The sequence below is a fragment of the Dinoponera quadriceps genome, unplaced genomic scaffold, assembly GCF_001313825.1.
Source record: "Dinoponera quadriceps isolate SergipeBrazil2010 unplaced genomic scaffold, ASM131382v1 scaffold2076, whole genome shotgun sequence".
NCBI classification, from domain to species: domain Eukaryota; kingdom Metazoa; phylum Arthropoda; class Insecta; order Hymenoptera; family Formicidae; genus Dinoponera; species Dinoponera quadriceps.
In genome coordinates this window covers 254,001-279,512 of record NW_014556116.1, presented here as the reverse complement: position 1 = coordinate 279,512, position 25,512 = coordinate 254,001, and the positions used below count along the sequence as shown (strand labels likewise).

The following is a 25,512-nucleotide window of genomic DNA, read 5'->3' as shown; positions in this document are numbered from 1 at the left end:
CGGGTTTACGGAATTATTAGACCTGTTATTTCTGTAATTTAGTTCTAGAATCTCCGCTACGAGTCGCTACTATACTTAACGAGAATTTGTCAGAAAAACGTTATTCTCAAGTGTAATTCCAACGTTTAGTAGTTAAACGGTAAGTAAATAGATTTTTTAGTTTTAATTAGCGCGACTTAATAACAAATTATTTCAAATAACCTTTTATTTTCAACGTTATAAGAATTAAGTTAATTGAATTTATTAATATCGAAAAGATAATCGATCTTTCAACGTAAAACTAATCGAGTATCGATTCGTCACACGTCTTCACTCGTGTGTAACATGCGACTTCCTACTTTGTAACATCATCTTTGACACTTTGTATTTTAGCGAAATACAGTAAGTACTGTAATATATTAAACACGTGATATTGGATTTAAAAGAAATTTATTCGGGCTTTTCAAGAATTATACCTCAAAGTAAACTAGTTTATAGTAGATTGAGGTATTTTCAAAGAAAACTGCAAGATGGTTTTCCAAATGTCTGAGAAAGAGCAACTTATGTTTCAAAGTTTTCAGAGAAAATATATTAATTTACTCATGATTTATGCAATAACTACGAAGATAAATGGTACTTTGATCAAAGTATGATATGTTGTATTACAGAAATTTGAAATGGCAAAACGGTTGCAACCAGCTTGGCATCCTCCAGGCAGGAAAGATACCACGGTACTTCAATTATACAACAGTCTAACTAGAAAGAAAGAAGTATTTGTTCCACAGTGTGGGAATCGTATACTATGGTACAGTTGTGGGCCAACTGTTTATGACGCATCACATATGGGTCATGCAAGGTATCACAAATATATATTATTACTGTATTGTTACTATTATTTTTCTCAGAAGTATTTATATTATTTGACTTAATGCAAAATATGTTTCTTATGCAATTTATTTGTTTTTTATCATCCAAATTTAAATATATTTTGCTGAATATGCAAGTCAGATGTTTATACTGAGATGTACTCTTTCAGGTCATATATATCATTTGATATTTTGCGCCGTGTATTGTCAGATTATTTTGGATACGATGTTATATATGTAATGAATATTACTGATATAGATGACAAAATTATCAAAAGAGCAAGGCAGAATTATTTATACGAAAAATATGTAGAAGAAAATCACAACCTTAATAATATATTGGATGATGCTAAACAAGTGATGTCTAATTTTGAAAATACTGTCGGAACGATATCTGACTCAGACAAGAAGTGCATGTTGGAAAAGATGCTAAGCAAACTAACGAAGGTTATTGAAAATTTGGAGAAAGCAGTTAGAGATAAAGATGAGAAAGAAATTGTGATGCTTCAGGAAGTAAGAATGATTTATTTAATATTAATATATATATATATTACCTCTAAAATTATTTTTGAAAAAATATTAACGTCTTTTTTCATGTACATGTAGGCATTGTTGAAAGAAGTCAAAGATCTATTATCTGACTGGTTGGACCAAATGAAAGGCAGCACCATCACAGAGCTCTCGATATTCAATAAATTATCGAAACATTGGGAATCGGAATTCCATAAAGATATGGATGCCTTAAATGTAACATCAAATATAGTACCGATGTTTTTAAGACGAAACTAATATGTGAATATTAACTTTAATCTCTGTAAATTATTCAGGTATTAAGACCGAATGTCTTGACAAGGGTTAGTGAATATATTCCCGAGATAATAGTGTTTGTACAGCGAATAATAGATAATGGGCTTGCTTACGAAAGTAACGGATCAGTGTATTTTGATGTGAGCAAGTTCGACAAACTGGAGAAGCATTCTTACGCTAAGCTTGTGCCAGAAGCATACGGTGACATGTCAAGCTTGCAAGAAGGTGAAGGTAAGCTCGAGTTTTTTAAGTTAGGTATTTCTTCTTTACACGTTAATTCATCGTCATCTTCGAGTATTATTTCTCGTTTGTTTCGGTAGGCGACTTGAGTGTTACGGAAGATAAACTCTCCGAGAAGAGATCTGTAACGGATTTCGCACTTTGGAAGAGCTCAAAGGCTGGTGAACCCTGGTGGGATAGTCCTTGGGGCAAGGGACGTCCAGGATGGCACATCGAGTGCTCGGTTATGGCGTCTGAGATTTGCGGAGACAGCCTGGACATTCATACGGGCGGTGTGGATCTCAAATTTCCTCATCACGATAATGAACTCGCTCAAGCGGAAGCGTACTTCGACAATTCGCATTGGGTGAGATATTTCCTGCACTCAGGCCACTTGACGATAGCCGGCTGCAAGATGTCCAAGTCGCTGAAGAATTTCGTTACAATACAAGACGCTTTGAGAAAGCACTCGGCGAGGCAGCTGAGGCTCGCGTTTCTGCTACACTCATGGAAAGACACTTTAGATTACAGCGATAATACTATGAATATGGCCGTGCAATACGAAAAATTCCTTAACGTAAGTTTTATGTCTCGTCACCACGTTCTTTGAAGCTTAAATGTCTCATAAGGCTGATGCTTCATTTTCCAGGAATTCTTTTTAAATATCAAATGCAGAATTAGAAGTTTAGGGAAGCAAACTACTATCGATAGTTTCGCTAAATGGACCGATTCCGAGAAGGAACTCAATAGAAAGTTTCATATCGCTAAGAATTCCATGCACAAAGCATTGTGTGGTAAGTCTCTTAGATGTTTCCATGATCTGTGTCTCAGTAATAATTCCAGATGTATTGTTAGTAATAAAATGCAATTTGTTACAGATAATATTGATACAAGAACTGCTCTTGACGTGATACGAGAACTTGTTACCGATTGCAACGTATACACGAATCAAAGTAAAAATCCAAATACGCTTCTTCTCAGGGATATTGCTGTGTATATCACGAAAATGTTCGTCATATTCGGAGCCATATCTTCCCCATACGATTCCATCGGGTTTCCAATCGATGATGAGGCAGCTGGTACAAATGTAAGATAAATACATTGATACGTATATAGTCGGCATATTAAAAACTGCAACACTTTTTAATAAGTTTCACAACGCATTTTATATTCAGTGGGAAAATGTATCTCTTAACACGTTGAGCGCGGCGTCGATTTTGCTATTCTTTCCGCTCAGGCGGCATTCACACGAGGAAACTCCAATCATACAGCCGATACAGGCAGAACTATTCACAAATTTAAAAAGAAAGAAGGAAAGGCGTATAAAGTTCGAAAATATTGTGTTGAATGTTATAGCACAAATACAAAAAGATTCGGGCGTACGTTAGCGAGAAAACTAACAAAAAAGGTCGTTACTTATTGTAATATGTGCAAATCTCATCCACACCTTTGCTTAAAATGTTTTAATAGAATCCATTAAAATTATAACATTAATTTTTTAACCCTTGACAATGCCGGTTTCACGCACCAATGTCGCCCAATCGAAAAGTCCACTGTCAGTCCCCAGGGACTAACGCCGCCTGAACGAACAGTGTACTGTCAGTCCGCAGGGACCGGCGCCGCCTGAACGGAAAGTTCACTGTCAGTCCCGAGGGACTGACGTCGCACTCAACGTGTTAAGAATCACGTACAGAATAAATTTTTCTGTTGGACGTGAGATATTTTGCGAAATTTATCAAAAAAAAGTGTCGCAACCTTTATAATCTGCCGACTGTGCTCACATCGAGACGCTTTTAACAATTCTATCAATTTCTGCGCGCAAATTTTTCAGGTCGAAGAGACTGTCATGCCGTATCTCGAAATCCTCGCGGATTTCCGGGAGAAGGTGCGGAACTGCGCGAAAACTCTGAAGGCGCACGATATTTTGCAAAAGTGCGACGCATTGCGCGACGATATCTTACCGAATGTCGGAGTGCGGTTGGAGGATAGCAACGAGAAAGCTTGCAAAGTGAAATTGGTTAACAAGGAGGAGTTGTTGAGGGAGAAGGAGATTAAGAAGAATCTGGAACACGAGAAAACCTTGGAGAAGGAAAGAAGGAAAGCGGAGACTGCCGCTGCAGCGGCGGCGAAGGAAGCGCAGAAGAAGATACCACCGAGCGACATGTTCAGATTAGAGAAGGACAAATATTCTCAATTTGACGATAAGGTGAGTACATCTCAATAGTTAGATTCATTTATTATTTAAAATTAATCTCGCGCGTACGTATTATATCGTTTCGTTTGTTTTTTTCTGTGTAGGGATTGCCAACGCACGATGCCGGAGGTAAAGAAATCAGCAAAGGTTTACTGAAGAAGCTGCAAAAGCTGCAACAAGCGCAAGAAAAAAAATACAATGAGTATTTAGCTTCCGTACAAAATGGCCTATAATGGTTTACATAAGAGAAACTTATTGATTTATCTATGAACTTACAATAGCTGCTTTCAGCGATGAAAGAAGTTCAGTGAGTGCCTCGAGTGAGCCGAGCTATTGTTGTCGGTGACTGGAATAATCTTTTAGATTCTTGATAGATCAATAATCATAAAGTGTTCACTGAATTGCTTTCTTAGCTGAACACAGACAATATAAGCAGGACGATGGTTTTGTCTCGACTATATCGACGCTTCTTCGTCGCGAGGATAATCATAGTCGTTCTGCACCGAGTAGTATTCAAATTTTAATAATGATCTTATTTGTCATCATTTTGGATATCTGATACACATTTACTTAAATTGATTAAATCAACGTGGAATTACGTTTCCGAAGCTTCGTTCTAAAAGTTTCAACTAATGAGTTTCAACTAATTTAAAAATATCTCATCTGTCAGTATCTTTTCTTTACAATCAAGTATTCCCAATTAGTAAAATACTTTTAATAAATAATAATCACCCATTCGTAATTTATTTTTATTCTAGCCACGTGTATTCTCTATAATATTTATTAAAATCACTTACGCGATAATTGTAAGAATTCTGAGATATTATCGTACCTTATCCCTTTTTCCGAAACGAGATTTATTTTAAGGCGTTTATGTATTTTCAACGTGGTTTTGATAATAAATGCGAAGACATAAGAACGTCCGATGATTATATAGGTGCCTGATTGCATCAAACTGAACGGAAAAGTCTTCCATCATAACATTGTAGAACTGAATTAGACTTAAAGTAGACCGAAAATTTCGAGCCGTGAACATTTAGTCTCGCGAGCTCTTCGTGCTTTCAGCAATGCGTGTAACGAATGCTCACCGTTTCCTCATAAATGAGCGTCCGTTAATCCTATGAATTTACAATTAATTTACCCATAATCACTCGTACGAGAACGTGTAGCTACGAAAAGAGCGTTCCGGCGGTATCGAAACTTTCGACAGCGTGGTCGTACTCGACACGTACACACATCATCGCACGTATCGTACGGCGATGCGATTCGAGACTTGGCCGAGCAAAATACATAAATGTTACGCGTTTTCACTCCACCGGATGAATTCGACGCGCGATGCTGTCCATTATTAAAACATAATACCCCTTTCATAACGCGGTGAGCGCGAGCCGACAGTGACAGCTTCGTAAATGCGAAGGCGATATAATGCTCGGCTCGCGCGCTCGGCGTGAGAAGCGAACGAGCGAGCGAGCCGATATTCATCCCGCATTCAAAAGCCCGTGAAAACGTCCGCGGCGGACGAACACAGGTCGACCCGTCAGCCGCTTTTCCAACTTGTCGTAAAATCGCGCGAGATAATAATGATGTCCAGTCCCGAAAACTTCCCCGGGATAATCGGGAAAGCGGCCTCCACCCTCCCGGCCGATTACAAATTATGTTTCCGGACTGGAACGAAGCGGCGCTAAACTCTCCGTTTCCATTCTTAATCGAGAAAGTTTGACGCACGTTATGCACACGCGTATTTACGCGTATTGTTCGCTGTTCGCAGTAACAAAGCGCGGTGGGACATCCTCCTCCCCCGCGTGATGGTTCAATTCAATTTTCCTCGCCGAAATTTTCATCGACGGTATCATCCTCATTTATCGCGCGCGATAATCCTCGATTTTTCCTTGAGATTGCTGAATGTTAACGAGGTTCGTTCGCCAAGTGTCTCATTTTTAGCGATCGCATCAATGGCCCCGAGTAATTAACTATTTATCAAGCATACATATACATGTATGTAAATATTTATATACAAAGTAGGTTAAAAGGCTAAAGTCGAATATCTCGTAACGATGCAATTCTGCAAAAATATGTTTCAGATAAAAGTTATAAGGTTTAAAAAGATCTACTTACTAATCTTATCAGTTTGAGTTTAGATGGAGGATCGAGATCAAATGGAGGTCAACTTCATTTTTTTCTTTATTTAACACATATCAATTCCTCTGTTCATTCTGCGTATAAAAGTATGAGAATAAGATCAAGGAAGAGTGAACACTTTTCGAGATTATTTCATTTTGATATTTTTCAGCCGAAAAAAATATGAAATATCTCATAATTTCAAATTCGCTTCTCGTCATTGTGCAAAGCCCGGCAGCTATCCTCTCTCTCTCTCTCTCTCTCTCTGCGAACGTCGAACAGTATCGCCGTTGAAACCTTTTTCCGCAAATCGACGTCGATGAAACCGCGATGTCTTTTTGGTCGTGCGTCGCGATAGACTCGTTTTCTCTCCTTTCCACCACGTTATTGGCAGTAACGTGTAAAACGAGAAAGAAGAGAGCACGTGAGCGACGTTAACAATGCGTGACGGTTGAACGCAAAAAACACACTCTCGAATATGAAGTCAAGAGAGGTGAAAAAGCAAACAGAGAACTTTTTCGCTCGTGATCCGTCCCTATCGTCCTACGTTCGCGCGGTCCACGCGTGAATGGACACGTGAATTTTCCGGTAGAAAAATCGCGGGCACAGCAACCCCGAAATACGGCAATCTTTGAAGCATGACTGACAGCCGACCGCTGTTCTCTCCAAATTCTTGCCGAATGTCGCGGCGTCGTCGGACGTACCTTTAACCGTGAAATTTGCGGTGAATTCACAGAGAGCTTTTCTCTTTAACCAAACGTGATGGAAAGCTATTGAATTTTTTAAATTCTAAAAAATATAACTAAAGCGCTCCCTCTCTCTCCCTCTCTTTTTCTCTCTCTTTCGGGATGCAAATCCTTGAGTAGCTGAAAGAAGCCAATAAAAATTGAAGTTGGTAATTGGATGTAAAATTTAAAAACTACACCAGCCAACGTACGAATCATATTGATCGGTATCCGGTGAATGTAGCAGGACTTTCGTTATGGAACAATAATTTCCCAACAGTGAATCGATTATTCGGAGTGACCCGCGGAAAAGTCCCGCGAATTTATTTCAATAATAAACGATGACTCCCGGAATAGTTTGACGTCTCTGCACTTTTGTATGAGCCAATCATGCATTAACAATGTAGCAGAAGCCAAAAGTGCGCGACTTTCACGGTTCGACAAATACCTTGTGTGGCAGTGCGTCTTGTCGCGGAGGTAAAAAAATGTTTTCACTTGTACCAATATTATCTGACCGCTTGCGTAATTTGAACAATCAACTAAGGAGCATTTCGCGAACGAACGAACAAACAGCCGTGAAAAAGTGTAGCATTGTTAATCAACTTCTTTTTATGCGCGTCAATTGTTAACCGCGATAAATCGAATGTTATTCGTTCGCTAATTAGTACTTTATACTCGCACACATACGTACGTATGCGAATCGTTGCGAACGATTTGACGACGACATAAGCGGCGCAAAGAGTGTTAATAACAATAACAACAGCGCTCCGAAGACACGCCTTGCACGGACACGCGAAGGAGAAGAATACATCGGCCGCATTTCATCTCCTTCGTATGATATTTTGAATTTTGACAATTCCTCCGGTCGTTCGGATCGCTTTCATCCGCGCGTAATGGTAAATGACAACGACGAATGCGTCAATGCTACTATGTTAACAGCTGTTTGATTACCTACCAGGTGGTCACGAAGAAGAATATTATTTCCGTTATTGTTTCGAACCGATGGAAATTAATGGCGATGGCGCAACGGCATTTTGCCCGTACGAAGCAATTAAATGAGATATTAATAAACGACACCGCAAGCTCTATTGAGGATCGCGTATTTCTGTTATTCGTCAAAACTCGAGGCTTCATTAGCAAGATCATTTAATAAGAAAACTTTGCGGCTCCATCAAAACATAATATCTCTTGTGTATTGAAGAGAGAATCGCATGGAGTTTGCAGTAATTAAATGAGATATTAATAAAGGATACCACGAGCTCTATTGACGATTATATATTTCTATCATTCGTTGAAATGTAAGGCTTAACTAATAAGATTAATTAATAAGAAAATATTTTGCGTGCGGTGTATTATACGCAACATAACATTCTATACATATTGAAGAAAAATACCATTATCGTATTGCAGGAATTAAATGATATTAACGAACGATACCGCAAGCTTTATATTGAAGATCGTGTATTTTTATCATACGTCAAAACTCAAGGTTCAATTAGTAAGATTAATTAGTAGAAAGAATTGTTCGCGGTAATATCACAACGCACAGTACTTTTCGCGTATTGGAAGGAAGAGTCGCGCTCGGCTATCGTATCGTATCGACACCGGACTCTATTTAGAAGCTTAGCGTGAGGTTCCGATGTCGATAACACAATATCTGAATGACGCGTCAAATAAAGTGGATGTTATCGAGGATCAACCGTATGTCGCGCTATTACGATTTTTCCCCAAAGGTCCGCTTTCATGTTTGCCGCTTGCGATTTGTCCCACACGAATGTTTCCCCGGTGCAATTTCTCCTAAATTACGACGAAAAAAAGTATCGGCGAGGAAGAAAAGAGGACCAGGGCATGTGCATGTCGACTACGCGGATGCGACACGTCGTCGAATTTCGGATTATCGTCGGGATTATCGCGACGATCCTCCACCTTTGCTCACGCCTGCGAAAGCGCGAATGACGAGCGGCCGCGCTGACGGATCGTCCTGCGACACCCGTCCCTCGACGACGTCGAGGAGACGCCGACGGGAGGCAGAGGGTCGACGAACCAGCCAATCGTGCGGGGGCCCGTGCACCTGAATTCTAATGAGACCCGCTTGGGTATATATGAGCTTAAGCTCGTGGCTTCAGGCGCGATTTTTCCGAGGTATCTGTCCGTCGCGCAGGTGAGTCCTCCTCTATCGCTTCGCGATATTCTCCGTGATACGTTTTCTATCGTTTCTATCGAACCGTATTATCGTTTTCATTTCGAGCGAGAGTCTCTTATTACTTGCATATTCGGCGGAATATTGAACATATAACATTGGCCAACGCAAAAATTGTGTCCTGGATCTGAATCGTTAATTTTAATTAATTTTGTGGTTATTACTTACGAATGCAACAATTAAAATAAAAACTTATTTTTCGTTTCTATTATATGTAGTAAACGATCGAAAGAAAATTTGACACTTGAGGTTTTCGTGGAGATAACGGAATGTCCTCGAAATCATTTCTTTTAAAACTAATTTTTTAAATATAAATATATAAATAATTTAATCATTTGTATTATAATCGACGAATCGTTGATAATAACGGCTTCTCTCTCGAAGATCTATCGAATTACCGTGTTTCGTTCTTCGATTCGTTTGACTTCTTAGTCCGTCCATAGTTGTGTTGATTTCATGATGTGTTACAAAACATTAACGCGAGAGATACACGCGCAACGGAGAGCGGTAGAAACAATGAAAAAAAAAATCAGGATCATCAAGACAAACAGCTTGCTTACCGGTTTATTTGCAGTGTCTAAACGTTATGTTGCCTGTAATTGTGTTTCTCGGCTTCGTGACAGCCAATTATTCCATCGATTGCTCGTCTTCCTCGGAGGTAGGCAATAGACAGAGGCTTGATACGCGCGCGAAACTGCGTAACTTTGTGATAGAAATTTCGTAGATCCTCGCAGGAAAAATATAATAGTAGAAATAGATTGTGAGTCACGTTGACGATGGAAAGAAGAATACTTCAACATAAGTACAACGTGTGACAGATTTAATAATGTGCTCTCCGATTGTGCGGTGGAAATAAAGCGGCTTGATCTCGTGGAAAAAATCAGCAAGTTCGGATAACCAGTTCCGTATTCAGTTCGGATGAATATTTGGTTACTTCGAGAGTGCAATACACTTTTTTTCTTCGCAGAGTATTATAGTGCTGCTACAGTTCGTTTGGTGCGCTTAATTAATTGACGTCAACGTGAGAAATTGCCGAGACCGATGATATGCAACGATACGTGCGCGGTTATACAGAAACATGGGTTTTTTTTTCGACGAAATTGAATATTTCACCAAGGGATATTTTTACTTTTAGCGATACCGAATCCCAGCGACAATGCATATTAATAATGCTTATCCACGTGTATTTGAATTTATTTACGATGACGTTATTCCGTTGAGCTGATCCTTTCGAGTTTAACGGTCTGAGCTTTTACTGCGAGTTATATCGCTCATTAAAAACCGATTTACGATCGCGTCTGTCATCCCGATCGCCGTTTTCCATTAAGCCCACGTCCCGCCCGCTCGATAGCGAGTTCATCAACGATATCGCGCCATCGTAAAACTGCTCGGCCTACGCGCGAATCTGGCGGAATCTCGAGGGGTTCGTCGACACGAGAACGCGTTACTGAGAGAGCCTCCTTAATTATTTCGTTTTTCTTTCGGGGCCTCGTGCCGGCCGAAACGAAGGTCAACCCGTTACACCTACGTCGGGAACACTTGGGACAACGGCTCGTTAAATTTCCGTCCCGAGCATCCCTTTCGTCGTTTACGAGTGTCCGTTTCGGCGCCATCCGTTGTTCGCTGAGGACGCTCGTTATCGATCGGCACATCCAGAGAGAAAGAGAGAGTAAGATCGACGATATCCTCGCATATTTCGCGCCAAGACGAGGTCCATCGCGATTCTCTCTCATCATCCAGACGTCACTTCTATGGCTTGCCTTTTTTCGCTTTTTTTCTCGCAAAAAAAGATACGATGTCATTCCATGAGATACTCTCATTGGAATCTTTCGTGCGGCGAAACTCGCTCGGGTTTGTTTGCTTCCTTTTTCGACGAACCGAAGGTCAAACCGGAGGTGTGCCCGAGTAAGTCACGAGACTCCTTCGGCTACCATATTATCATAATAAAAAAAAAAAGAACCGAAACGGAGATTTTCGTAAGAGTTCACCGTTACCAATGAGCCGGCAGCGTGTGATCGATGTCGAATAACAAAACATTAATTAACATCGAGCGGCCGGATCGCAACCGTTATCTTGCCTCGCACAAAGCGAGCAATGCGATTGTAACACGCGAGGATACTTCTAATGATGCTTCTCTGAGGGACGTCGCGAGCGACGTTCGTAGCTCCATTCGGATAACGTGCGATCGTCTGAATACGTCATTCTCCGGTCTTTGTTCCTCGTTTCATCCCGAGAATCCAACATTCTTGCACGGGAAATAATTAGTATCGGTAGAGTGGAAGTGGCAGTATTTTCACTCGAAACAATGACGAAAATATTACCATTCAAAATTGCAAAAATGAATGCAAGCTTAAATTGGATTCCGATCGCATATGAATGAACGTTTCAATCGATCCGAGCAAATTTGATTACGTGACGACGGAATATACACGACATCGTATATACTTTACCATTGCCTAGATCGTGAATTACACGATTTTCAGCATCTAACTCGATTGTCACTTTACTTTTCGAGCGAAACTTCAAACTCCACGAAATTTGGGGAATAGAAAATGACGAGACTCGCGCACCGTAAAATTGTTCCCGTCAATTCTCTCGGCTTTTGAAATGAAGAGAGAGAGAGAGAGTCCTTATTTTATAATGATAGAATCTTCGCGCTTAAAACTTCAATATCTTCGAGATTAACGCGCGGCGTTAAAGGGATTAATTTCGATTATTCGAGCCGGTGAATTTCGCTCGTCGTTGGTAGTCCAGGGATGGAACGTGCGACATCGCGAAAGCATCCAAATACACGTCTCGGAGCAACAACGGACGTCCCGAGGACTCAAGTTTGTATTCAAAGTGTAACGAGCGGAACAGGAGTCGCGGGTACCGATGCATCGCGCATCTTAATTCGTGCGAGGATTCGCGGTGCCAGGAGGATACACGGCCCGCACGGTGTGTTCATTTATTTTTAACCACTGTCGTGACATTACCCGACTCTTTATCCTGTCACGGTGGTCGTAGAAGGAGAGAAAGAGACAGAGAGAAGCAGAGAATCCGAAGGACGGTCTTTGATTCCTCCCAAGAGGTTCGCGCATTTCCCCGAATTCGGATCGTTATTCGGCGCCGGCTCTGTGCGTAAAAGAGAGAAGGAACTTCGGCAGAGATTTTATAACTTCAAAACACCGTCCTCCCCTTTGCCGGTCGCGGACCCGGGTCGTTAATCCCTCCTACGGGCGCGACAAACTCGTAGCACCGGTATTCGCGACTGTCGAGCGCGAGCGCGCTCTTTTGAAAACGACCGTTCGTAATTAAAGAAATGATTTTTTCTTCCGTTTCTTTCTCGTTTTCTTCAATTCAGTAATACTCGTACGACACTTTTGCTCTTTTCTTCTCTTTGCTCGAGTTTGAAGTCGCGAATAAAACGCGTCACCGTCTGTTACTACCTGCTGCTTTTTTTACACGGCAACGGCAGTCACAATGCGTTGCGCAATTTAACGCAGGAATAAGCCCAGGGTTTCCCGTAGCACGTTTTATAATGCCACAAAACTGTATTACAGTCGTAATTCTGTTTCCTCCGTATCGCGCGAAAATTGCGCCGAGGAATTGTCGGTATCAGACGCGCGCAATCCCTTCGCCCGTCTCCGCGCGGAACGTGCAGCGCGGTGGCGATTGTCGGTTTTAATTAACGGGATCTCATTTAGGAATAGTTAAGTGTATTCTTGGGAATTTGTAATCGCGCGTCTCGACGAGCATCGCGTCCCGTGATTCATCGGGATCTCGATTTTCTCTGTTTACTCGCAACCGGATTCTCGCAACTCGAGTTACATATTGAGAAAAATATCATTCCGCTGAGAAAAGCGATTACTTGATTTATTTTCCTTCTTTTAAGTAACTTTTAAGTAACAGTTATTTTCAAAAAAGAATATTTTCTCGAGGAAAGTCTTAAGGAGGTTGTAAGGCGATATGAGTTTGATAAGAATTCGGTGAAACTTGCACTACGTATACGTTAAAATATTATTTAACCGCTCGTGCAAAAAAGATTAACCGTCCGAGAGCTGAAATATTTGCAAAGTTGACGCTTTCTATACGTGTTCTTTGAAAAATTAACGTGCTATTTTTAATTTCTATTTTTAATATCTTCTAAACTAAAAAGAAAATTTTAACGAAAAAATACTATGATATTAAAGACAACTGTTGCTCAACGCAAGACTTCAATCACGCCGCGATTGAAACTGAGCAATATTCTTCGGTATATCTTCCTTGAAGATTAATCTGGAACTACATATTAATAAACTACGTATCGAAATAATACGATTAGGTGGAATTCTTAACCGTTATCCGCACTCAGTTAATTCTATCCGAGGATAGATCGATGACTTCGTCAGACTGGAATAGTTGAATATATAATCTCACGGAAACAGTTAGAGACATTCAAGATTAATATCTATCGATTAAAACGATGATTATAACACACGACCGCTTTGCTATAATTATTATACGCTAGTGGAAAATACATACGCATCATAATGAGAGGTGAGCAACGGAAGAAGCACCGTCCCGATCTGATTTTACATTAATAAATTTAGTCGCGGCCGTTTATAAGCGTCGAATGATCGGGTTTACCTGAGATTCATTTCAGATGTTATTAATAGAACGTGAAAATAATGTTCGAATTGGAAATTTGACGATGTGAAATATCAAACTTGCCGTTCTTTTTTTCTATTTTTGCGAAGATCACGTTAATTTTGAGGTCGAGATCGCGCGGAGAGCTCGAGAGAGCCACATGTCGCGCGAACGAGTATCTTCGTCATCACTGGGCACGTCGTTTGAAGATTTCACGACGGTGCCAGTGTTCTACTGTCCCGTTCCGAGAGAACCGGTCGTTATAGATCATTCCCCTTGAGCACGACGACATCGCGATCAATCGATCGGTTTACGCTCCAAGGAGTTTCCGCGGAGGTCCGATGAAGCGCCCGTAACCGGCCGCGATGCAGAAACGTGTCAATTGTCGAGGAAACCGCACCGAAGTTTCGAACACGCGATTTAACAGTGTTCTCGAGTAGAAACAGTTTACACGCATAATTTGTTTAGGAAGAGAAAAGAAAAAGAAAACGGAATATCGAAATATCGAAGTAATTATAAATATTTTTTTTTTTGCATGCCGAGATAACACTATGCATTAGTTTAATAATATTTATGGAGTTTAATCATGTTTAAAGATAAATTTTAAGAGCCAACTGTTGAACAATGTAGTTCGAAGGAGTACGAGTTCGACGGGTCCAGTTCGTTTTTATTGCAGACTCATTGCAGTTCATTATTACTTATTTAACGTCATTTCATTGAATTAATTGCAGATTTCAAGATGACGGGAAAACTGCTATTTTCTGTTCCTGTATTCCTGGCACTCTTGGCGTACGGAGCGGCCGGTGAGCTATCTTCTCTTCGACGATAAGATAAAGACGACACGCGAAAATCAATTCGCGCTATCGTGAAAAATATTGGTGCTAATGTACATCGAATGTTTGCGTTTTATTATTTTTATGAGCTGCTCCGCCACGTAATTATCCATTTTGCGCTTTGTATTACGATTTTATGACTCTTTGTTTCGCAAACTGATGTTGTGTGGAAGAAACTGAATCAACATAGATGTAAATAAGCAGCTATCTATAATCAAAGCAATTTGATGACCACCGGATAGACAGACGAACGTAAATTTTGCAGCCACTTTACTTAATATTATTAAATCACGCAATACATTAAAATTGTATATCTTATGAATTTATATGTATATATAAAACAGCGTGCAAAGTTGAAGCTCACGATGTATGGTTATTTTTGCGATGTAGAGCTAAAACACTAACACTTGAGTTAACAAAAGAGGCTGAATGTATCGTAGAAGTTATATAATCAATTTGAAATATACGCTACGATGAAATGTCCAGAAATAGATATGTAACTAATTGCAACACAAATATACGTTTGTTACATATCTATTTCTGGATATCTTATCGTGGTGTGTACTTTGAATTGACCATATAACTTCCTCGATACATTTAATCTCTTTTGTTAACTCAGGTGTTGGTATTTTTGTCCTAGATGACAAAAATAACCATACATCGTGAATTGTACATTATTAAGCAACACTAATTGCAACATTTATGTTTCAGAAGCACCAAGGTTCGTCTGTTACTTCAGTAATTGGGCTATCTACCGCCCGGACATAGGCAGCTATGGCATCGACGACATTCCCGGTGATATGTGCACACACGTTATCTACTCCTTCATCGGTGTAAGCAATGTCACTTGGGGGGTACTCATTCTCGACGAAGAACTCGACGTGCAACAAGGCGGCTTCAATAAGTTCGTCGCCCTAAAACAGAAGTATCCGCACCTGAAGACCCAGGTCGCTATCGGTGGTTGGGCTGAAGGTGGCAGAAAGTACAGCAGTATGGTCAGCGATCCAGCCAAGCGAACCTCACTCATCCAAAGCATCGTCGGTGAGTGTGCTCCACCCGCCAGCATAAAGCTAAATCTATATAGAATTATTAAAAAGTATCGTTTGTTTATTGTTTATGCCGTGATGTTTATTTCCGGTTTTGTCTTAAAAAATGTCTTTTAATCATTTCATCTTAAAAAAAAAAATGCTTAATAAAAGTAAAATTACAAGAGACGCAGAGATTAAGGAACTCGTCAAATTCTCGATTTCCTTTGCAGGATTCATGGAGCTATACGGCTTCGACGGCTTCGATCTCGATTGGGAATACCCGTCTGCTACCGACAGAGGCGGCACTTTCAGCGACAAGAACAACTTCTTCTACTTCGTCGAGGAGTTGAGGATGGCGTTCGACAAGAAGGGCAAAGGTTGGGAGATCACCATGGCTGTACCGATGGCCACATTCCGTCTCAACGAGGGATACCATGTGCCAGAGTTGTGCGAGTAAGTAGCCATTCATCGCTTTCGCCGGTGGATTAACGTCTTCGGCAATCGCGGGACGATAAAATGTACAAGGTTTCGCATCAACATACAGATCAGTATGACGGGTTGTCTACTCGCTTTTCTAGCAGGTGCACGCGCTCGTTTGCAAAACGTTTCGCACTAATATTTGCCAGTCGACGATGTGAAAAAGTGTGTGTAAATCGCGTTGTCATCTAACGAAGGGAGTAGGCAATCTCTCATATTGACCTATATGTTGATGCGACATCCAGTACAACACGAGACGTCGTGTATACGCGCATAGTTAATAAATGCATAGTTAATAAATAAATACATAATTAGTAAAAATGCGAGCGTAATTATTTGAATTATCTTCGTGCAGACTGTGCGACGCCATCCACGTGATGTCTTACGATCTTCGCGGCAACTGGGGCGGTTTCGCGGACGTTCACAGCCCGCTCTACAGGCGACCTCACGATCAGTACGCCTATGAGAAACTGAACGTGGTATGATTTTGATACATTCTTCGTTTCGATAAAAGCGCAGACCCGAGTTGAGATTTTGATGCTACTCGGCCGCCCTGAAGGATAGTTTGCGTCTATTAAGACGGCTAATATCAATTCACTCGTTGACAAGACCAATTGACTCGTTATTAATTCCCGACCGCCGTTGTTCGCAGCATGACGGTCTTCAACTCTGGGAAGAGAAAGGATGTCCCGCTCACAAACTCATTGTAGGGATCCCGTTGTACGGACGTAGCTTCACCCTCAGCCAGGGTAACAAAGATTACAAGCCCGGAACTTATATCAACAAGGAAGCCGGTGGCGGCGATGCCGGCAAATACACAGGAGCTAAAGGATTCTTGGCTTACTACGAAGTAAGTAATCGATTTGGGGCAGGCTGAAACGTTTATTACGTCGCGGTATTATTATTTTTAGATCTGCATGAAGCTTCAAAACGAAGACGGATGGACCAAAGCTTATGACGACATCGGCAAAGTGCCATACGCGTACAAGGGTAAGTTTAATATCTCTTCGGGGGAATATCGCGGGACGGAGACTTCTCTGATTCTGTTCTTCATAGCGCGAATTCAGAGTCAAGACTCCGAGACCGGGAAAATCGAGATATTACGGGGTGAATGCATTAATGGACGTTTGGCTTAAAAATATTGTCCGATTATTCGATTTCTTCGTTAAATATCATTCGCGTCACATCCTTATCTTTCGACTGACACCAAGGATGGACTTCCGGCAGAATAAAGTGATAAAATAAAATAAAAATAAATTTAGTGATCGTTCAGTATGACACATTCATGATCTATTATTATATTATTATCATCTATCTATTCTGCCATTTAATCTCTATTCATTTCTGCTATTATCGAACGAAGTTATTTTCAGCTCAACCCATTTGCGAAAGATTGGGTGTCAAAGCCAGACGATAGTTGAGAGTTCGTATTTATTTTGGTCCTCAGGAACTCAGTGGGTCGGCTACGAAGATGCCGACAGTATCGTCCACAAGATGAACTTCCTCAAGGAGAAGCACTACGGCGGTGTTATGGTCTGGGCTACCGATATGGACGACTTCAAAGGAACCTGCGGCCCCGTGAATCCTCTCATGACCACTATGTACGAAGGTCTGAAAGGCTACACGGTAGAGCCCAAGGTTTTCAATAGCACTCCCAGGGTAAGACATTCACGGGCGAATCGAATATATTCAAGCATCCAAGAGAGGATATCGCGCGCGGTTGCACGAGAGTGCTTCGCGAAAACTGAACAATGCGACAATTGCAATGTCTGATTTCAGCCCGAGTGGGACAGGCCGCCCAGTACGCCATCCTCGAACGGTCAGACCAAACCAACCACACAGGCACCTCCAAGGCCCACCGATCCAACTCAGGGACCTACGCAATCGGTGCCCACTTCGAAGCCAACCGACGACGACAACGTCGTTTGCAACGGCGAGAGGTTCATCCCCAGCACGGACTGTTCAGTGGTAAGTTCGTTCGTTCACATTGATATTGACGGATGAATTTGGTCAAAACTGCCGAATCGTGTCTAAAAAAAAAATTGTTGCCATCTTTCTATTCACCACTGTACAAAAAAATGACTTGTAAACCCAACCTGTTTGAATCTGTATCTTGGCCAATATATCTTGGAGTGTTCGTACGCCCTCGACGTCATTACATTTATCTCTTTGCAGTACTACATCTGCAACCACGGCAAACCTATCAAGACACAATGCGCAGCCGGTTTGATCTTCCACACGTCCAAGTTCATCTGCGACTGGCCGGGCAACGCCGACCGACCGGAGTGCAGACGCTGATCTGCCGGTGATTCGATCCTACTGATTTCAACCGTTCTTTGTTTCGCTGGCTCATGGATCTCTGAGATTCGTGAGAGATTTTATTACGATAATTTTATAAGTTAGAAAAACGTTACGTTATATTATTATCTGTTACCGCGTACGAGAATGTGTGCGCGCTAGTCATATATTCACACGGCGGTGTGAAACGATATCGCTGTGCGAGCCACAATAAATCATACGCGGTTTAACAAAAATCGGAGAATTTATTCAACAATACGACTTTTCCTGTCCACCGCATTTCCTCGTAATATCGATCGTTTAACGCACCACGGTGATTTTAGAAAGTCGATGGAAATTCATAAAAGAAGACTCGATTATTATAAAAATATACAATACGGTTATATAATATCATTAATATGATATTATTATTCTTAAAAATTAGGTTAGTCAATTTTAGGATGTTTTTTGAAAATTATTTTTAGAGAACAAAATGATTAAATTAAATGGCCAATAGAAGCCAAAGTACGGTTGTTTTAGTGCTACATTTACTAACATATTAATATATTATTCTTATTATATAATATTATCTCTCGCCATATAAACCACCGTATGAACCGAAATATATTCACTACATACTGAGAATAGCTTATAAGTCGTGAGTTATTAATGAAAAATAACTTACCAAAAATCTCTCAACGCGGAAAGAATCTCCGGTACGGATTGACGAGCGTGTACTCGCTTAGGATCTCATAGTGGAACTTTCGTAACACCGCGATATAGACTCGTTTCCGGCTTTCCGCGTCGTTATTGGCAGCAACGTGTAAAAAAAAAGTGTGAGTTGACGTTAACAATGCGTGACGGTTGGCGCAAAAAATATACTCTCGAATATGAAGTCAAAAGTGATGAAAAAGCAAACAGACTTCCCGCTCGTAATCTGCCCCTGCCCTCTACCATCGTGCCTCCGCTCGCGCGGTCCTCGCGTGAATGAATACGTAAATTTTTAGCGGAAAAATCGGCTTCCGACACCCCAAAGTCCAAAGATCCCGAACATTGATTGACACCTGAATGTTCTCGTATGCATATAGAGCCACCCTCCACTGCGCGATCTCGCTCTTTCTCCTTCCCCCCCCGGGAGAGGGGGGCTCTCTCTCCTCTTCTTTTCTATTCCGCAATCTCGTTCACTCCCTCCTCCTTACGCACTCCGTTAGCGTCGCTTTTATCCGGGAACGGAATTTGGTAGTTGTTACAATTTAACGAGCACGTTTCTTTCTTCCGTCACCGAGGCATTTGCGAGAGTGCACACCGGTAAAGCCACGGTTTTTCCTTCCTCTTCTCTTCTGTTACTCTACGTAAGGCGGTTCTTTCTCATTGCGATCATCACATTTTTTTCTTTTCTTTTGCAGCGGAAACACGGATAAAAAAAGCGAGCGAGAAAGTCGAATGAATCGATGACTCGTTTCACGTGTCAGAGGGTGCACGACGCAACAGCCCGAAAATTAGAATAGCACCCAACAGACTGTAATTCGAACGATATTCTCATTGATTCGGATTCTATGATTTTCCCGCAACGGTCGTTCTCGCGAATCTCACGCCAATCGTCGCTCTCTCGGTGTTCGTTGTTCTCGTATCGCGGGAGAGTCACGTGGAAAATGATCGACAATAATCATTTTCAGGCATCGTATTATTCAACAGGAAAACGGGAAAGATAAAGGACTAAATTGAATTTAAAAAAAAATGAAAAATTCGAAGAAGCTAATTCGAGACAAACAGTTACTCGTAATCTGTAGAATTTTGCTTCAGAAACTTTTTACACCTCTTTTCGCGTCTTCGCTCGCTTGACGCGGCAACATTAATTAAATCATCCTTCTGGCTGGAAAAACGGGCGCGTGTCGACACACGGTGTCATCCGAGCGACACATAAATAATGCACTGTTGTTCGTATTTCGGGATCCTGCAACCCCACGTCAGCTTTTTGCCGCATAGGGTACGAGGGGCCGGGTCGAGAGACCACGGAGCCCACTTTTTATAACTCCATCGACAATTTTCGGTTACCCTCTTCAATATTTCCGATCACTCATACATGGTTTTACGAACGGCCTTGTGTTGTGCCATTACTAGGTGACAGATTTTCGACATCGCCTCGGAGTATCGGCAACCAGTAACGGTCTAGCATCGAGTTACAGTCAAATTATAATTTGAGACCAAGACTAGCAGTCAATTCTTGGCTGAGCATTTTTACGTACGATGACAAATGCAAGCGTGCATTTATCGCGTAGTCCTTAACGTTAATAGCGGAATATTGGTCTAAAAATTACCAAGTTTCCAAATCATGTGCTGAAATTTGGAGCAATTTCCGCGCCAAAATAAAAAAAAATTTAATATATAAATTACTAAATTCGTGAACGGAGAAATTTATAACATTATTTGAATAAATAAAAAGATCATTTTAGATTACAATATTTGAGGGTATATACTTCGAAAAAAATAATATAATGATGATTGGCTCGTAAAAGTTGAATATTGAATAAGTTGAAGCCGTTGTCTAAACGAAGAGGAAGAATCAATTTTAAAGAGCGGTGTGCAATGTTATCATTGCACGTACCTCGATTAAAGAATTCGTCGCTCTTTGATAACTACACGTATAAAATCGTAGTGACGTCAAACAAATTGCGGTTCCCATTCTGATGAGAATAGGACCGTTTCTTTATATTGTCGCCATTCATTTTGCGGTATATTAATAAATCTGTCGGCTCCTTCTTAAGCTAAATCTCAATCTATGATTCAAAATATGATTTTAGTTCTAATTCAAGCGAACCGGGTAAAGAATGAGACAAGTCGCATCAAAGAGAATATAACATATATATCTTCCATTATAACTGGAGTATATAAAAGCGGATTATAATTTAAGATTTATAAGCTGTTTCAATTTACGCTCTGAGTTATATATGTTGAGATTATATGGATTTATAATATAAATACTTATTATTATACAGACCATTCTAGATTTCTATTATAGTCCGTTCCATGACAGACAACTTCTCGATTGTAATTATATTTAGTTCTGGTGCATTTAACTCTCTTAAACAGGTCACGTTGCTAAAGTTGCTGTGAAAATATTAATCCTAAAAATTATAAACATTTCCGAGTCGAAATTTAAGTTCCACATTAAGTCTTGAAATGGAGAAAACGGCAACAACTTCCCGTTTGTAGCATCAAAGGAGCACAATTGTGTCCTTGTGTCCTCACGTGAAAAAGGGATTTTCGGCGCTTTCCCGCCGCGAAATTTCACGAAAATTCACTCATGAAGCCTCTCGCTAAATGCGCTCACCTCGCCCTTATTTGGGCGACACATCGAGCGAGCTACTCATTGTCGCATACATATAATTTCGGCGGGCAAAAAAGTTCGTTTTGCCAGCCAGCCAGCCCGACGGCATGATCCGATTCCGCCCCGCGTCCGTGTAATCGTGCCCTTTTATGCTAATCGGCAACCCTTCCGCGTTTAACCAGCTGCGCCGGCGTCATTGTCTCGGCGAACTTTTTCTTGCCGCGCGTTCACGAGCTTGTTTTGTTACGGCGGAAAACAGGACAGGCACGCGACCATCGTTCCCGCGCGACTCCGTGCCACCCGGATCGCTTTTTATCGCCGTCGACGGCGGAAAAAAAAGGGTTGCGCGCCGCCGAGGGTGGGCGAACGTCGCGCGCTGCTCGGCGTGCCCGGCGTAGCAAAAAAAGGAACACACACAAGAGAGAGAGGGGGGCTTAATGAAGAATGCATACGGATGCGCGGTCGGAAATCCACGTAACGCGCTTTCCTCGCGGCGTGCGTGATCGACCTAAGTGATTTGCGGATCCTACGTGCCCACTGACAACTTACGGTCGATGTTATATTTACAACGGGGGTTTGAACGCAGTTAAGTTCACAGTGCAGCCGATAGTCCAATGAGAGAACTTATTTTTGACTAATTCGTTAAACAACGGTTAAACCGTTTTGAACTTAGCTGATGATTATAATGCAATAAGATTAAAATAGCTCGGATTATAATAGTTATCACTTTAGTGTGTAACGTTGAAAATCATCGAATTCTCCATCTAGGAAATTATACCTCTTTCCCCTGCGCTTTACTGTTTTTTAGATCGAGAGTTACACGATTTTCAGCCTTATACGCATTAGATCAAAAATCGCCTGAGTAATTGCAACGGTAAGGCTACATACACATTGATATACGCGTACATAGGAAATGAAAGAGCCTCGAAGACCTGCCCTCCGGTGTAAGGGAGGGGAAGCCTTTTAACCCTTTCACCCTCGAGGACATGCGCACTGCAAGCGAACGTCGCAATGCAACCTCGGTAATTGCTGCACCCGAGACAAAATGGCAGGCCTGCCCTTTGACTATGGCGTGGGTCGCGAATAATTCGAGTCCGCGACCCGATATAGAAAATCGACTGGCGGGAATAACGTTGTAAAGAGCGTCGCTTAGCGAAGAGCGAAGATAGAACGCGAGAGTTTATCAGGCGTGTAAAAATAAACTAATCGATCAGGTTGAAAACGGACCGATAATGGCAAGTAAATGAAAATCGCGCTTACGTCATTTGTCGCGAAAGAGCCAGGAGGCGTATTTCGGCGCCGACGCATCAGACAGTCTGTTATCGACACATCACGGACACACATGATGCCAACGAGCGCGCGTATTCCTAACGTAGCAAACGGGAATTACCATTCTGCCGATGATAGCTCGGGTTAATTAAGTCCAGCCGATCTTACTCGCGCGACGCACAGAGACGACGGTGAGAGGAAATTCGTTCGGCTATCGTTAACGATAAGCGAGACATTGGCTCGCCAAATTTCTCATCCGGCCGGCTCACCCCGGATGATCGCGGATCGAATCATTTGCTGACGCTACCTCGGGAAGCGCGAGAGCTCGCGGCAGCGGAGAAGAAGCAATTACCGGGAGGATTTAAGGAACGACGAAAGGAATATCGCGCGCGCAGGCCTCGCAGCGGGCTTCGGGGTCGATGCCGAGGCTCGCTCCGTAGTTAGCGGGGCGTGTCTTCGGTTTCGTTGAATTAAACATCGTGCCCGCTTCAATCAGCTCGTCTCTCTCGCTCGTCTTCCTCCTAGCCGGCGCGATTCCGGAGAGAGAGCGGCTTCTTCCTTTTTCATCGTCTTCACTATACTCGTCCGCTTCCGCCGAACGTCCTTCGACGCCGCGCGGCGATGTACCGAGAGGAAGACCACGACGGGCGTAAGTGAGTTTAAAGGGTCGCGTTCTCTATATTTCTGAAAAGAGGAGAAAAGGAAAGAGAAATCTGTGTAACGAATCCTCGCGCTCGATTTTTCAAATGGACTCCGTACGAGCGAATGTCTCGATCGATTAGAATAAATTTGTTCTCGTGGGAATACATCACTTTTTTTATTTCGACTGAAAGTATTCACTTGAAAATCAGCTATCGTTCTGCCTTTCGAATGAAATCTCGCTCAAGGGAATTTCCAAGAGCACGTGGTCAAGTAGCAGTGAATTTCAAGCATATTAAACGCGGTCCAAATGATAATATCTAATGTTGACCTGTGTCTCCAACAAGCAACGCTCGATGTAGCGAGAAACACGTGCGTAAATCCAACGTGAGAGCTAAGGGTGCGCGCTCGCTCTCACAGACGCGCGCATAAGTCCTGGCCTCAGGTGTTGCACGCCCGACAGGGTGTTTATGCCGTAGCTCGTAGCACTTTGCTTTTACCGAAAATTTATTCTCCTTCGTTATACGTATAGCGCGTCGTATGGCGGTGGAAAGAGACAAAGGAGGGAGGCAGGTGACGCATAAAGTGTAATGAACTTCTAACGACGCGCACGGACGTGCACCATCGTATAATTGAATTCTCCTAAGACGAGAGAGAGAGAGAGAGAGAAAAGCTTCGAGAGCATCGTCGAACGTAAATCGCGAGCCTTACGGCGAACACGCCGGATTAGTATCACCGACACGCACCGTGGGGACGGGAATACGTCACGAAAATGATTTCGGAGTGGCTTTGAAGAGGTGTAGGGGGTATCGCGGCGTATCGGGCTTTTTGTGTCAAATCGATCTGCACTCGATCGAGAGAGGGTGTCACGGGGCTGCACGCTCGCATAACACTCGGGGCGTTGTAAAAACGATGTTAAAGGGTATCCACGCCCACCCGCGATTTCTATGCTGGGGTATATTCCCTGTAATATCGTCCGCTTGGTCGTGATACACCGTATGTGTCGCGTTCGCTATTAATAATCGTGAGCGCGAGTTTCACGCTTCGCGACGAAATTTACCAGCAGGCTCGGTGTGTTATCGTAAAGATGTGTGATCTATTATTGCGACTTACGCTCATGATATTTTATTTGTCCCCAACTACGGATAGTGTATAAATGACACTTGACCTTTTCAGTCCACAAAAATGAAAAGCCGATAACGATCGGGTCTTGATTGATATTAGAGGAAAAGTACTAAAACCAACGTACCATTTTGTTTTTAGACCTTTTAAAACCTTGTTGCAAGTTATGAGATGAAAGTGTATGTTGCATGGATGCAAACCAGCAACTTCTTTAACAAAATACATGGCTGTCCTGTGAAAATTATTATATATTTCCTGGCAAATTTTACAATGTGTATTGTTCCTAAATTATGTGAAAAGAAACCCCTGACTTCTTCTCTCTTCGATCATCTTAAACAAACAAACAAGAAAAACAAGGGAAAATCAATCACCGGTAGCTCCAACTGTGTTCTGTGAAATGATATTTCATAACAAAGTTCAAGTATGTCGGTTTACAGACCAAAACCTGAACTAACTTTTCTTGCGTGGACAGAGGGTAGAGAGATTGGCACAGGGTCCAAAGTGAAAACTCAAAAAGTTGGAAACTCACACTATAATAACAGTATTGTCGAATGAATTATTTACCGCTGATTTATTAATGTTCTTCAATTTTACAAGAATATAGTTCAACGAAAAGTTTTGCGCAACGAAAAATCAAGCGACGCCAATAATACAACCGAGCGCGCCCGCAAACAGAAAACCGCCGCTTCAGTTCCAACTACTGTACATAGTAGAAAAAAAGTTCGTGTCCCGTTCGACTGAGTTCAGTTTTTTTTTAACAGAGAAACGTGAGTGTATCGTGCTTAGTTTCGGTGCTTATTCTCTCGATTGATTACTCATTAAT

General features: G+C 41.8%; 2 protein-coding genes across 4 annotated transcripts; both read left to right on the top strand.

Annotated features, from left to right (window-relative positions):
• Positions 1-80: 80 nt before the first annotated feature.
• Positions 81-8,172, top strand: LOC106746634 (cysteine--tRNA ligase, cytoplasmic). Of its 3 annotated transcripts, none has more exons than XM_014623427.1 (10): positions 81-139; positions 648-835; positions 1,016-1,358; positions 1,452-1,592; positions 1,673-1,883; positions 1,973-2,448; positions 2,521-2,665; positions 2,750-2,958; positions 3,703-4,077; positions 4,170-4,298. In XM_014623427.1, the coding sequence occupies exons 2-10, from the start codon at positions 657-659 to the stop codon at positions 4,296-4,298; spliced, it is 2,208 nt and encodes a 735-aa protein (XP_014478913.1). In that variant the 5' UTR covers positions 81-139; positions 648-656. The 3 variants fall into 3 exon arrangements, with proteins under 3 accessions (XP_014478913.1, XP_014478911.1, XP_014478912.1); XM_014623425.1 differs by lacking the exon at positions 81-139 and adding an exon at positions 298-381; XM_014623426.1 differs by lacking the exon at positions 81-139 and having other exon boundaries at positions 657-835; positions 4,170-8,172.
• On the top strand, positions 7,838-18,352 carry LOC106746636 (endochitinase). The gene is made up of 10 exons (XM_014623428.1): positions 7,838-7,849; positions 14,456-14,519; positions 15,261-15,590; positions 15,808-16,030; positions 16,410-16,533; positions 16,707-16,904; positions 16,966-17,044; positions 17,502-17,713; positions 17,834-18,022; positions 18,230-18,352. The coding sequence occupies exons 1-10, from the start codon at positions 7,838-7,840 to the stop codon at positions 18,350-18,352; spliced, it is 1,554 nt and encodes a 517-aa protein (XP_014478914.1).
• Positions 18,353-25,512: the final 7,160 nt, after the last annotated feature.